The 16445-nt window shown below is 35.5% G+C and overlaps 1 protein-coding gene across 1 annotated transcript in view; it reads right to left on the bottom strand.

Annotated features, from left to right (window-relative positions):
- Nucleotides 1–16445, bottom strand: part of LOC106129400 (uncharacterized) — a 57358-nt gene that overhangs the window by 36827 nt on the left and 4086 nt on the right. Inside the window, exon 2 of the mRNA XM_013327954.2 lies at nucleotides 5137–5318. Coding sequence (XP_013183408.2) covers nucleotides 5137–5318 — 182 coding nt within the window. The remainder of the gene's footprint in view (nucleotides 1–5136; nucleotides 5319–16445) is intronic.

Genomic DNA, 16445 nt, shown 5'->3' with positions numbered 1-16445 from the left:
GCACCAACAGATGCTTAAGATGTTGATTTAGTCAAGATTGCTTTATGGTCCGCAGAAAATATATTTATGAAAGTTGGGATATTCTCCAAAGACATGAGATCCGTGGAATCATAACCTCTCTTTAAGATTTTTAACCTAACTTAGGATTAGTTCTGATCTTCTGCAGACGACACACAACAGTAGCTCAATGATCATAGTGTGAACACAACTCATCACATTTTGTGGAGCAAAACTATATCAGACAAATGTGGAATAAATCTTCGTAATCGTGACTATGCCTTATGACTTTGAAGTCATGCATTCGGTAAGTTAGTAAGAAAATGTTTTTCTCAGAATCTTTCCTGTATTTTTGTATGCAAAAAATTAATTATCTAACTAATGCCGTTTAAAATATTGAACAAGGGACAGAATAAACATTACTTGATTTGAAAAAGACTTTACAATACATTGAAGAATCTATTTTCAAACAGTTTAAAGATTAGTAAAGTACCTAATTGATAACGCAGTGGATTTTCTCGTTCCTCCCAATACAAGAATATAAACTTTTAACTTCTTTTTATAAAAAATCTTAAAGCAAGCGCAGTCTCGACAACGTAAAAGTTTAGCCAATTCAGTTCAGAAAATGTATAATAATTAACATGTTGTCTTTTCTTAACTCCGACCTTGCGGCTAGCAACCAATTTAAAATTATGATACAAGTACTATGTGGATCAAAAGATATTTCTTTAAGATAAAGCAATCTAATTTTTCCCACGACTCATTACTTATTAGAGGAAAAACTGCAGCTATTCGTGATCATAATAACAACGAACGCATAAAGAGGTTAATGTCACCTTACCATATATCTATGTTTCAGTGTCTAAAATAGGCAGGCGCATCGTCTTCCTCTTGGGATAGACAGAGCCAAGAGTCTTAGAAGGCCACGATTAGTTTGGCTTAATGATAGAATTGAGATTTAAATGTTAACTGCTTGCTAAGCCTATCGCCTAAATCACAAGAAGCCTGGACAGAAATTGTGAAAACAAATCAATTAGGATCTGAAGTCTTTTCATTTTCTAACGATTATTTGAACAAAGTTAATAAGTTGCCGTGTGGTTCCCGGCACCAATACAAAAAAGAATAGGACCACTCCATCTTTTTCCCATGGATGTCGTAAAAGGCGACTAAGGGATTGGCTTGCAAACTTGAGATTATTTATTTTAGGCGATGGGCTAGCAACCTGTCACTATTTGAATCTCAATTCTATCATTTAGCCAAATAACTGAACGTGGCCTATCAGTCTTTTCAAGACTGTTGGCTCTGTCTAACCCGCAAGGGATATAGACGTGATAATATGTATGTATGTATGTATTAATCAATAAGCATGTTATCAAATTAAATGAAAAACACACGACCTTGCCGTCCTGTAAAATGCAACTGACGCAACGGAAATTTTGCAAATGTGACGAAAACGTGTTCCTTAACTAGTTTTACTCGGTGCGCCTAATGGATTTTATGCAATTTTGTTTGGTAAATTAATGACTGATAACGCTAATTTGATAGTCAATGCATCTCACATTTCTGTGAGTGTTGTAGAAGGCAAATAAATGACACGAATACTAACTAAGTAATTAATTTAACAAATGTGGTTGCCATTCGCAAGTTTTTTTTTAAATGCTGTCTTTGTGAATACGCGGACATTGAAGGTAAAACATGAATGCTAAAATAAATAATACCTACTTTTATGTGAGAGAAAAGAAACAGCAAATCAATAGTAATTTGTATTCACAGAAGTGTGAATAATTCAAATTACTGTTTATAATATTTATGTCAAGCACGATCTCAAACCACAGCGTCGATTGAGTGTTTTACCCTCAAACCACAAGAATGCTGATACTGAATGAAACGTTTACAATTAAAATATTTAAGTCATGTAGACACTCTTGCCATAACCGTTATTCTCGCGTCAATAAAACACTAAAATTGAGACAACAGAATCAAGAAAGGTAAAAACTCAAAAGTGAAAAATGCATTCAATAAAAACAATCTACCGATGGCCGGGTTCGATCTTCCAGACAATATTATATCACTGGCTGAACTAGCTGCTGTAGTGGCTCAGAAATTAGTACGCACACAATCCAGACACAAATACATAGTTTCAATTCAGACAGTACCTATCTAAATCTATCTATACTTATAATAAATCTGTAGAGAGGTCAATTCTGTACATGGAATATATTTTCAAAATAACTATCAGGGGGTGATTAGTGATCGATACTGATGCCAAAAATGCAATCAGTAAAATTTTTGTCTGTCTGTCTGTCTGTCTGTATGTTCTTTATAGAAACGAAAACTACTTGACGGATTTTAACAAAACTTAATACAGTTATTCTTCGTACTCCTGAGCAGGTTATAGTACATTTTTCATTACGATACAATCAGTAGGAGCAGAGCAGTGAAAGGAAATGTTGGGAAAACAGGAGAAGTTACTTGATTTTTTAAGCTTCCGTCGCGTGTGCAGCCTTAATGGTTAAAGCTACAGCGAAATCATATATTACGAAAATATTCTTCATAAAATTATTAAAAAAATATCCCAAGACAGCATAAGTCTATCTTTTATGGTTCACTCACAATAACTCCTAATAGCATAGCAGTTCGGAGATTTCTGATTATATTTCTTTACTCTGACGTTTATAATACCAATAACACAACCAACAACAACACTCATTCGTAATTCTTAAAAGTTAATAAGTATAAGTACCTATTCAATAAAAAAAGAATCATCGAAATCGGTATAGAAACACTAAACTTATACATGAAATTAAAAACGCTAGCAAGCCATCGCGTAAATGTCAATGCTGAATCATGCTATAAGGATTATTTTTGCGCAACGGTTGCCGCGCTCGACGCGGCTCGCGGCGGCAGGGTAGAAAAGAGGCGGGAGGCGAGCGCAAGCTTCACCCATGCGCTCGCTGTACGCCGTTAAGAGGCTGCAGCTCACACTGGATGCTCTCCCGGGCTGGCTCTCCAAATGGAGGCTCTCGGTAAACGTCGGAAAGACTCAAGCAATCGTGACGGGGACAAGACCCCAGCCGCCTCCACTGCGACTGCTCGGCGAATCGGTGCCGTGGCGGCCGCACGTCAAATACCTGGGAGTGACCATCGACCGGCGTCTCACTTTCAAGCAACATGTTGGAGACGTCTTGGCGTATTCCAAGGCAGCCAGGGGGAGACTTTACGCAGTTCTCTCCTCCAGCCTCCCCCTGAGGACGAAGCTCGGGATCTACCAAACGTACGTCAGAACCTGCCTCACGTGCGCGGCCCCGGCGTGGTACGCATACTGCTCTGAGACCAACAGGAGAAGACTCAGAGCCCAAGAAAACCAAAGTCTCAGAGCAGTCGTCGGAGCCCCGCGCTACGTGAGGAACTCGACGATCCTCAGGGACCTGAAGTGGGAGAGCCTAGACGACTTCGTGGCCCGGCTGGCCACGAAGATGTTTGAGAGGGCAAGGTCATCATACAGCCACGTACCGTACCCACCGCCGCCGATGGGAACTCCCAGTGAAGTCGTGAAGACCCAGGCCGCGCCGCCCCATCGACCTGCCTACAGTCGTAGGCAGCGATGATGCCATTGAAGAGCCCTGACCAATCTACTCCGACTCCCCTCAGGTATGGGAAGACCCGAAGATGATGCAAGCTTCATTTAATATTTGGCTGTTTCATGCGTTCAGTGTTCGACTTTATTGACAGATAATAATTGATATCATCACTACATAGTATAAAACAAAGTCGCCCATTTTGTCTGTAGTCCCTTCGTATGCATAAAACTTTAAAACTACGCAACGGATTTTGATGCGGTTTTCACTAATAGAAAGAGTATTTTCTCCGACAGGTTTTTATATATAATTGAAATACATTGAAACTATATTAGCTGAGTTATAGCGATTTATGTCCAAGAAGTCAGAAAAAAAATCTAATTGAAGATTGCATTTGTGCGTGCGCCGCTTATACCGTTGGATACAAGTAAGAACAATGTATAGCAAAAACATTGGTCTTTATTAGTTCTACAAAAAAGTCCGCGATGACATATATCCAGCTTTTTTATTTAAGTCACAAAAACTACTTTTCTGTATTAAAAAAACATTTAATTCGTTGGGTGATGTTTAACTGGTGATATAACCAATAATACATATATCCTTATCAAAATAAGTAAGTTCATCATCACGAGCATTTAATTTAGATTATTTTTGCAGTTTACAGTGTGTTATTTAGACATATAGTTTAGGAGATATCACGATATTAGTATTGCGGCGGGGGCAGCGTCCCTATAAAAACGGTACATAAAAAATAAATAATATTAAAAAGTAGGTACTACGACTTTGATCTATACATATAAGACAAAAAAAAATCTGTACATTACTTAAATATTTTTTCCAAAAACTGATAGGGGGGGCGATCAAAGAAGAGTCACAGAAACCAAAAAACATTTTAATATTTTAAACGCGGTTAAGGGAAAGAGAAGTTATTGTGAATTGAAAATTAGTATCCAATATGTGTTGGTGCGTTGACTGTATTTGTCGAAGTAGCGGGATACACGCAAACGAAGTTGCGCGGGTCAGCTAGTAATAAAATAATTGAGATCGTACTTATAACATACATACATATAACCACGTCTATATCCCTCATGGGGTAGCAGAGCCAAAAATCTCGAAAAGACTGAAAGGCTACGCTCAGCTGTATGGCTCCAATATGGAATTAAGATTCAAATAGTGAGAGTTTGCTAGCTAATGACCTACAAGATGAATCCCAAGTTTGCCTACCCAATGCAACTAAAACTATAGCAATGGATTTTTTCGAAGAATAGAATTGATACAACATACATACATACAATCACGTCTATATCCCTTGCGGGGTAGACAGAGCCTACAGTCTTGTAAAGACTGATAGGCCACGTTCAGCTATTTGGCTTTAAGATAGGATTGAGATTCAAATAGTGACAGGTTGCTAGCCCATCGCCTAAAAGCAGAATCCCAAGTTTATAAGCCTACTCCTTAGTCGGCTTTTACGACATCCATGGGAAAGAGATGGAGTGGTCCTATTCTTTTTTGTATTGGTGCCGGAAACCACACGGCACAATTGATACAATTAATTAATTACCTTGACGTCAATGAGTCTGACGGTGAAGGCGGTAGCGTCAGGAGCAGTCAGCACGAGCTGGCAGGGCTGCTGTGGGGCGGAGGGGGGCCTGACCAGCGCCAGCGCCAATGCTGTGTTGGAGCCGAAGCTGCCCCCCACTTCCACCTCTTTGGTGCGTCCGCATAGTAGACTAGAGCACAACCCTGGGGACAAGAATGGACACATTTTAGAAGTTCCGATTGGCGTTTTAAAACTCGATGAAGAAGGCAGTGTAGTAGTAGTAACTAACACGAAAATAATATTTGAAACATTTGTCCTAACGCGTCGAAATACAAAAGCTTTTTAGTAAACTCATTGAGCAGACGGCCTCTGTGGCGCAGCGGTAGTGCGCTTGTCTGTGACACCGGAGGTCCCGGGTTCGAATCCCGGCCAGGGCATGATGAGAAACGAACTTTCTCTGATTGGCCTGGGTCTTGGATGTTTATCTGTATAAGTATTTATTATAAAATATAGTACCGTTGAGTTAGTATCTCGTAACACAAGTCTCGAACTTACTTCGAGGCTAACTCAATCTGTGTAATTTGTCATGTATATATTTATTTTATTTATTTATATTTATTGAGATCGCATTGATCAGATTTATTTGGGTGATTATTAGTATTTTAACAAACATTTACGATGCCCGATACTAGACTAAAGTCATGTATTACAAAAAAATTAACAAAAATCCCTTCATTTGCAACATGCGTTTAAAAGTTAAAAATGGTTGGAGTAGGTATTGAATTTTGGGCACAATAAAACTTGGACAATTTAATGAAATTAAGTACACAAAAAATAGATTAGGTACTCCTACGTCACTCTAACAGGTAGAAAAGACTGTATCAAACCAAACAAAGGTCTTTTCTACGCATACGACCAGTATTTCAATCACAGTGGCTGTTAGTATATCAGCAAAAAATGCCGCTTATCGTTTCAGTCTATCGACCTTCAGGCGGATTCCGCTGCTTACCTATTCTATTGTTGTCCCAGCAACGTCATGTGACGGAGGGATAAAAACAGTAACCACCTTTTGCAGACAGGCAAAAACCGTGACATTTTTCGCGAAAAACAACCAAGTGGCATCATCATGACCAGAGTATGTTGTATCTGGTACAGCCGGTTGGTAACTTTTTGGAAATCGGGGCTCTTCACCAAAGCATTGAGTTCCTAATAAAAGGAGGTTTCGGGCTTTGAATTATATCAAACGATATCACTTACTGGTTTCGTTATAAAGTGATGTTCAGCTGTAGATTCAGCGGTTGGGGCTTTGCATTGTTCACTGTGTTGCCAGTGTCCTCTTATATAAAACTTCGAAGATATATTTGAATAGATAATTATAGTAAGACCAACTGATAAAATCTTTGTTTATAACCTAATTAGTGCCTGTTTTTTGTAGTTTTTCAATTTTATATCAACAAAGACGAAAATCATGCCTCGCGCAACTGACAACTCGTAATGACACTTTATGATGATTTAAGCGAGTAACGAGTGTCAATAGAAATGCCACACTTTCTCCAATATACAAATACACTTCACTTTCAATGACCATTAACTTTAATGACGCGCAATTAAATATAGCATCTCATTTCTATTTTTAACCACTTGAGATAAACTATGCAGTCTGGTAACGTCAATTACTTTTGTCTATCTCTATGTTTTCAATTAATTTTGTTCTTTTATCAGTTTCTTTTTCTTTTTTATTACGACTTGGTGCCTCAAATCAAATATTGGCAATCGCATTTCTTATTATTATGTTAACATTTACCCTAAGGGATTCGTGTTCTGGTCGTATATCAGGAAAAATGTCTCATTATATAGGTACATTGTTGATTAGCAAGTTGATGTAAACGAAATCCTTAAGTGTTAATATATGTAGGTTTAACAAGTCGTTAAGTTTTCGTCCTAATGAAGTTAAGCGTCCTATGAGTCGGGTTTTATTTTTGTACATAGCCGCTTTTGGCTATACAACTTAAGGTACAAACAAAAGTGTACATTAGATTGAGTTTAGTGTTTTGATAACTAATATGATTATTTTTTTTTTGATATGCATTTCGCAGCTATTATCTTTTTATTATTATACAAAATACTTATTGCGTTGTAGGAAGCACACTGCTCATATAAGTAGTTTTAATTTTCTTTTATACGTTTTCACATATATAGCGTTAGTTGTCTTATTCCTTTATTTTAATATCTTTTCAGTTCTTTTTTAATTTAAGAGCAAACCCTTCATTAATCTCTCTGTTATTTTTTTGTTAGTAGGTATGTTGTAACGTTTCAGGTATCACCTGAAAATATTTAATTCCAAAAGGTAGATGTCTCTGCATTCACGACTCATAAATGACTTGTAAGCCTCAGACAAAACCTAATTTTCTTAATGTTATAGTCATATACGATAGTACTTATCATACACATGACGTACTTAAAAATAATACAATAAAATAGACAGTAAAATAACCCTTCAAGTTAAGATAAATAGATAAAAATCTTTATTGCACCATAAGAGTAAAACATACAAAACAGTACAAAACAGACAGAGATGGTACAAAGGCGGACTTATCGCTAATGCAATCTCTTCCAGTCAACCTTTGGGTGGAAGGAAACCAAACAGGGGATTGGCGTTGGCGCAGAGCCTTAAGTAGAAGCACTAACGTCTATTTTTAGCGATTCTAATAGGAGCTAAGCTCCTTAACTAGAGTCCTTAAGTCTATTTTAAGCGATGTACTCGTAAGTAACTACAGCCTTGCGTAAGAATTGCTGATGGTAAACATAGTTCGAATGTACAATTACCAAGAAAATTCTAAGCATTGCACAGATTCAAGAACTTTGACTAAAATGGTGAATACTGAAAAGGGTTTATTGTTTAATTCAATTGTAGTTACTTCATACACAGACAAGCTTTTTAGTGTCATAATGAAAATAACTGGATATTTTTAAATTTATAGTCTATTTTTTAATGTAAGTTAGGTATTAATTTTAAAATAAAATGGAATTCCCCGTCTGAAACAAAATTAAAAACTGAAAATTCAAGGTTTGTTTAATTAGCTAATTATTAGTGCTAATTCTTTGCCTTATATAACATTTGCGATTTACATTGTGACAAAGTAATGGAAGCCTAGAAAATTTATCACCTTTTATTTTCAATAGTACTACATGACAAGAACATAAAATACGTTACATGTAACTGTAACATTTATATGATAAATCATCAGGTCATGTGAAGTCATTGCACCAGGGAGGTCATAAAGAACGTGTGTAAACATAAACTGAACAGTTTACTGTCTGTCTGTCTGTATCTCACTCATATTTGCTTATTTAGTACCTATTGTTTCGGTCATGGTTCTCATTAAGCATTTATTATTATTTAGTGTTTGTTTACAATCAATTTTAAATTGAATTAAATTGTGAATTGTACATCGTAATTTGAATTTAACGGTAACAATGATGTTGGTCACAGATTAAATAAAATTAATGAGGGAAGGTAGTACACAGATTTTTTTTCAACGGATATTTTGACAAATTTTACAGCTCGGTATTTTAATATAGTACAACCAACACTAACGTTACATTTAAACTTTTGAATTTATCTTGGAATCAGCAGATAAATTCTATATTACCCGTACTACCCACCAACCCTCTGACCTGTCAAATCTGTAAAATATAAATTTACCTACCAAAAATATATTGTTTGATTGTTTCTATAACGGAAGTGTAATTGACTCACACTGGGCAATCAAATCAGACTATCAGGCCTTTAATTGGTGATTTTTTTTATAATTGTATGCACAACTAGTGTTTTCTACCTTAGTTACCTCCCGAAAGTAAATGTTTCTTTACTCTTCCGGTAAGAAACTGCACTGCTATATAAATACGATAATAACGGATATAAAAACTAACCTTGCCGCTATCATTTGCTGTCATACTTTAATCAAACACAAAGAAAGGACATCATTAAAACAATCAGTTAGATATATTATTGACAGCTAAGCCGACCCGTAGCGATAAGTAATGGGTTTATTATTTGATGTTTAAAAATTCAGTAGCAAATTATCTTCTTTGTAAATATTATTCAACAGTAAATAAATCAAAACAATATAAAGAAAAGAACAAAGGGTTTCCGTGTTAAGAATCTGATATTTTCCAGGTTTGAGAAAAATAGCTACCTCATACCATATTCGTAGCAACGGTTATTCTATTTGTATTTTTAAACCTTACTCAGAAAACTCTCTTTCCAACATTCAAACAGGAATAAAATCTGTCCAAAACTTTCAGATACCGCCTGTCCAATGGTGTCCATATTAAAATATACGAAACCATGCATGTCACTTTTTAACACATTTCGCATACAAAATTACCATCAAATTACTGAGATCTACATTTGCATCTAGTTTTTGCTATTTATTTCCAAAACATCAAATAACAATGGCGCTATGATTGTTAAACCTAAATAATATTATTAAACAGTAAATAATTTGGCAAACGAAACTCGTTGAGAAATTTCTATTCATGTCGACTGCATAAAATATATTATCTACACAATCGCAAGTCTGCCAAGCGAATCTGCATGCAACAAGTGTGTCATCAAACGGTCCCGTTGAACTGTGGGACCTGGGAACTATCACATGGGAATGTACCGTCTAAGAGACCTACATGCCTGGATTGCACAGTCAAGACCCAGAATGCAGCACTAATTGCACAAGTGGAGAATTGGTATCTCCATGGAGCTCGTGAGATTCTTCTTTAGTTGCAGTTGATTTGACATGCCTTGTGGTTTCCGACAAAGAAATTTACACAGTTACAAGAAATAGTACAAAGATAGAAAAGTAATAAATCTGCACTTGCAATGGCGGAATATCGATTAACATTTATCATATATTAACTAAGCTATTACTAAACTTTGATACGGACATTGTATTATCTTTTTTAACTGAAATCAAGGCAAAAACTATGCCTTACTATGTCCCAGTGACCCCTTGTCTCAGAGTACTCCGGAGCACGTAATTACTTGAAACAATGAAACATTGTACCAGTTATTTCTTCAAACGCATGTATTTTATTGCCTATGACCTGCCACTTACCAAACTTACTTTGGAAACCATTCAAGAACTATGGAATTAATATTCTGTTCAGAAATGCACGTAGAATCGATTCGTAACGCAGTTCTGTTAAGTGTTTCAAAATAATTTATTCCTACGCCAAGTTATGAAATTTTAACGTTGGTCCTTTGAAATAACCTAGATAGAATGGAGAAAAATATTTGGCAAAGTTTTTACGGACGGCCGCCTGCGTGGCACCGACACGCTTATAATTTTTTTTTACTGATATAGAACTAGTTTCATTAAAGACAACTGTTGTTTTTGGAAGCAATAAAATGGGTCTATTCTAATAAGCTGGCTGCTCTCTGAATCGGTGACAAATCCTATCAAAATCAAGTAATTAATCAATGTTTGGCTAGTACCTCGCTGATTGCTCCTTAAAAATAGTCCAAATGATTGAATGCTGACCTCCAAATTAAGGAGTCAAGTAGACAGAGCGACAAAAATCGACACGTCGTAAACAGAGGTCGACTTATTTGATCCAATTGGCGTTGAAGGTTAAAAAATATTTTAATTACAACATTTTATTACGTAATTTATACTCGGAACTGATCTAAGAAGCATCTGGTAAATTCGATATTATATTTATATACGGGAAAACCCCGATCAAATATAAAAATAAAACGATAATTTTAAGTTCAGCTTATTGTGATATTACAAGAACCAAACTTGGACATTGTTTTTGAAAATTTTACTACTCTTATAGTAAAATAAAAAAAAACAGTTTAAAAAAACTAACAGGAAAACACAAACAAGTTATAAATAAACCGTTAAATTCTTTAAATATGACAACAACGTTCCAATAACAAAGTATTCAGAGCACATAAAACTGTTTACATTGCATTACTACATGGGTTTTAAATGTTTTCGGACCGCAAAAGATCCCTTTCAAATTGTTTCAAGATAACCAGTTCTAAATGTGACATTTTGGCGAAAAGCTCAAGGTTGATAGTACTCACAAGTCACAACCGGTTGTCCGACGCCCCAAATCTGTGTATTTCATACAATCGAATCATCTCGCACATGATAATTGGGAGACGGATGTTATCCTTATGTAAATTCTTTGAATTGTTAAACACTCACGTCTTTTTGTCACTGTGATAATAAATATTTGGGACAACACTTCTCGGAACATCCTTTCACTGGATAATTTCTTCTGATGTCAATCAAAAATATTTTCAATATCTAGGCCAAGTACAGAAGAAACACTGAAAATGTTTCAAGCAGATGTCTAGAGGACGATTAGTGTAAAGATGTTGATTTAAAATTCATTTAAAATAGTATATGTATAATGGCAAAAAGATAAAATAACTAAGTATCTAAAATTAGTACTTAGCAGTCACATCAACATGTTGTTATAGAAGTAATCTCGAGAAGAAACAAAATATTATGACTAAGACTGTTTCAGTATTTGAAATGTTAATGGTTCTGAATGCAGAAAAATCTATTTTAATGGCTGTTCCAAGCGTCTTGCCAAAATCTAATAATAAACACGGCATAAATAAAATTGACATAAGAACATTTACTATACCTGTGTCAATATTTAACAATATGAAAGAAATACAAAAAAAATGTAGGTGATTGAAAGCAAATTCGGATACGTTGCCAGACTGTCTGCGGAACACGTGGTCTTATCGTTAGGGAAAACTCACACGATCAACATTCAGAGATCAAGATTTTTATTTTAAAGTTACACGTTATATGAACTTAATTCTACAGTAAAAATACTAAGAACAAAATAAAATGTTAGATAGTACACAGGACATACTATCTGTATGTCTCCTTATGTCTATCTCACAGATTTTTTTTTATATTTCGCATAAGTACACCCACATACCATTGGAGCGAGAAAGTGGACCGCAAAATTCACTTTCACAATGCATTTATTAAATTGACTGCTATAAAAGATAAAAGTGACTATACACTAACGAATACTAATGTAGCTGTCTCAAAGTAGCATGAAAAAACTATAGATCATGCATGATTTAATAAAACAAACTTTATGACAATGTGGCATACACATTAAGACAAACAGATAAGTATGTTGGAAATAATAAAGTTTTTGTTATAAATAGTAACCATGTTACCATTACGTTAAATAAAAAGCAAAATACGTTACCTGATAAACTAAATGGGCAAAGTCTTTGTGCCCTTGCCGAAACTGTTTGTGCACTGAGTGTGTCCAAAGCATTCGTATTAAGATCTTTTTGAACCACTTGTTTGACTGTTCATAAAAGCAAGCAACGCCCCTCCATCTTACCTAAAATTTTTAATAACTAGCCGCGTCACGGAGTTATCTCCCATGGTAATTCCAGGTAAAAAGTACTCGTTATGTTAAGCCTGGTTATATCTGTCAGTGTATAATTTCATTAAAATCCGCCCACTATATTTTGCGTAAAAACGTTACAAACACACATCCACACACCGATAAAAATATTCACATTTACGAGTATAAGTTAACTAGAGGCCGCCCGCGAATTAGTCCGCGTGGAATCAATCCCGCGGGAACTCCGGGATAAAAAGTAGCCTACATGTTATTCTGGGTCTTCAACTACCTACATACCAAATTTCATCGTAAACGGTTAAGCTGTTTTTGCGTGAAAGAGTAACAAACATCCATCCTGACATACACACAAACTTTCGCATTTATAATATTAGTAGGATGAATTCGTGGTGCATGTGAGTACATCCCCAGCAATTTGGAACAGGAGCCACATCTCAACGCCCTATAAATAACATTTATGACGTACAGCCAAAACAACCAGTGTTTGGCTGCGTGACAGTTCGTCCACTGTGAACTCCACAAGGTCTTGGTCGTGGCCACTTTTCTCGAAGGTTAGGAAACGGATACTTGACAACTGGTAAATAAATCCTTATCACAACAAATCTGTTTAATCCTACTAATATTATAAATGCGAAAGTTTGTGAGTATGTCAGTATGGATGTTTGTTAATCTTTCACGCAAAAACAACTGAACCGATTACGATGAAATTTGGTATGTAAGTAGCTGAAGACCTAGAATAACATATAGGCTACTTTATCCCGGAGTTCCCGCGAGATTGGGTTTCCATGCGGATGAAGTCGCGGGCGGCGTCTAGTATTAACATATCTGTGAGCTGTGGAATCGGAATAACATAACTGACGAGTATGCTGAACATTTTCAAGCAACTAAATATGTAACCATGATCCATTCAACTTTTTTTTACATTTGTTATTTATAGGACATCATTCAAACATCACACAATTATTGTCATATCATATCTTTTTGTTTCACAACATTGGTTGACATCGAATATATTACTTAAACCTAAGTTTACTGCCACTGACAAAGCGTCAGTGCAGAAGAAGCGGTCACAAACATTGTGGATTAGGTTCCCTTTATAGGTTTGTGGATATAGCCCAAGAGCCCGTGAACGCCAGACATACCTTATTTTGTAAAAGCTGAAAGTTTCTGTAAATATGCCTCTAGTACAGGTAGGAACGATCCCCACCTATGGTACTCAGGCAGTGGTTGCTTTGGCAGGTAGCAGGTAATAAAGGTATACTTTTTTCAACCTGAAATTCGTTAATTTGTAAAGCTCAATTTTTTGATATTTTATCCGTAATAATACACAAACTCGCGTTACTCATTGCCAGACACGTACTATGGTTGCAACCCCTTGCCAGACACCCCTAAACTATAATATTTTGTAACTCTACTTACGTCATTTTGTAAAATCTGAATTTAATACATATTTTTTGGGGAATTATTCAAACAAAGTTTCTGAAGTAGCCAGACAGTTTTGAAGGTTCTATTATCCTGCCAGACGCATTGGAGTGAGCAAAAGATGCAAGAGTGCGGAGTATATGTAGTAACTGGAGCGAGTGGGACAGAGTTTAAGTCAAATTATCTTATTGTTTTTGATTAAAAAAGATTTGAAAATAAATGTTTTGTTTTCTACCTGATCTGATACATTGATGATAATAGTAATAAAAATAATTGTTAAAAGAATTTGATAAAAAGATCGTTAATTCTAACATTTGTCTTGTTTTTTATGAATTTGATTTATACTTACAGTGTAAAAAACATTTTGGAAAAAGATCGATTTTTTGAGGATTGATTCATCAGGTCACATCCCTAAAATAAACGACAGCTGATGCGCAATGAAACGTCGCAAGAAACCGAACACTCTGTCCCACTCGCTCCAGTTACTACATATACTCCGAACTCTTGCATAGTACGTGTCTGGCAATGAGTAACGCGAGTTTGTGTATTATTACGGATAAAATATCAAAAAATTGAGCTTTACAAATTAACGAATTTCAGGTTGAAAAAAGTATACCTTTATTACCTGCTACCTGCCAAAGCAACCACTGCCTGAGTACCATAGGTGGGGATCGTTCCTACCTGTACTAGAGGCAAATTTACAGAAACTTTCAGCTTTTACAAAATAAGGTATGTCTGGCGTTCACGGGCTCTTGCTCTAATAGATTTGTACCGTCGATAAAACAAAAATAAATCCTCATCTATGTTTATAGCTTGTTTTCCAGTTCGTAATAACATATTCATGAACGTAGCTTCCTAATGCAATGGCGCGATCGAAAGACGAGAGTATTTTCTTAACCGACTCAAAGTCCAAACTATATTTTCTATATTTACAACCGAGAATAGACGTTTCCTGTTCTTTCAACGATTATTTTCTGCACATTGTGTTACGATTAGGGGTTTATACCAAAGTAACTATAACTTCTGCTCTCTATATTATATATAGAGAGAGAGATACATATATTTGTTGTAAGAGTACCTATGTCGTGAATGTACCCCACACGTTGCTACACAATGACGCAAGAAGTTTGGCATTGATGACACGACACCTTTCCACCAATTTGTAATGAGTGTTATTAATAATATTTAAGTCAAAAACCTTGCCAAATCGTTGAGGAACGTAAAACAGAAAATGGCTTATAAACATGGGATTCTTCTTTTAGGCGATGGGCAAGCTACCTGTCACTATTTGAATCTCAATTCTATCATTAAGCCAAACAGCTGAACGTAGCCCTTCACTCTTTTGAAGACTGTGGCTCTATCTACCCCGCAAGAGATATAAACGTGATGATATGTATGTATGTTAAATAATCTATTAATAGAATATCCCCGATTGATCAAGGACCGTTCGTCCTAAGCCCTTCTTTTCCGAAAGTCTTGTTAATATTATGTGCAACAATATATGCAATTCCTCGTTTAGTTATTTAATAATATTAATCTGTATTGCAGTTCAACGCAATTAGTAATCGTGGGAATAAGCGATAAAAAATGGCACGTTGGTGACCGCATGACCATTGTTTTGACTGACTGACTGGCATGACCCGGTTAATGGCTTTGTTTATAAGGGAAATATTCTTGCAAGTGTAATATTTTATATCTTACTTATCCGAAATCGACGAGCTTGCTTACATGAAAAGACTTAAAAATGTAGATGAAGCGTAATAGTCCAAGATCCCAGAGCCGTAAGACACAACTTATTTTCTAAAGAATGGATCTTTCGATTCTCAGTAGTCTTTCATGTACTTTGAATACCTGCATGTTTGTGAGACTTGCCCGGTGACACCTGCGCAGGTACCAGGCGAGAAAGGTAACTAAAAATCACAGTTACTTAACTTAAATTTTTATGACTGATTTTTATATATATTTTATAGAATATTACTCTGAAGTCATATCAGAGAAGTCAGACGCTTTCCATGCGCCAGAATTTTTGTCAGACGCTTTAAAGTTCTATAAAAAAAAAATTAACTTAATTTATTTTTAAATGTCTGACTTTTATATATATTATTCAGATAACTATTACAAAGTTGTATTAAATCAGTCAGACAGTTTGTAATGACCAAACACCCCTTAAACACAAGAATTACTCAGCCTCGAGTATGAGCGCGATAGCACAATGCGCATACGCGTCAGAGTAAAATATCTAATATTTGAAAAGTACTTACTGTTTTCAATTTCATATTTTTGCATATCTATTCAAATACGATGAAATTTATAATTAATATAATAATTAATCATTTTTAAAATAATATAATATATTGCATACTGTATATATAAATAAAAATGTAAAAAAAATTCTCTATTTGTTTCAGTCAAAATATTAAATGTACAGACAAAATATTTTTACCGTATGATTATATGTAGTATTTTGATTTTCAGTTTTTTTAATAAATACT

The sequence above is a fragment of the Amyelois transitella genome, chromosome 4 (assembly GCF_032362555.1).
Source record: "Amyelois transitella isolate CPQ chromosome 4, ilAmyTran1.1, whole genome shotgun sequence".
NCBI classification, from domain to species: Eukaryota; Metazoa; Arthropoda; class Insecta; order Lepidoptera; family Pyralidae; genus Amyelois; species Amyelois transitella.
Note: the sequence above shows the minus strand (reverse complement) of the source record. Positions and strands in the feature narration are given on the sequence as shown.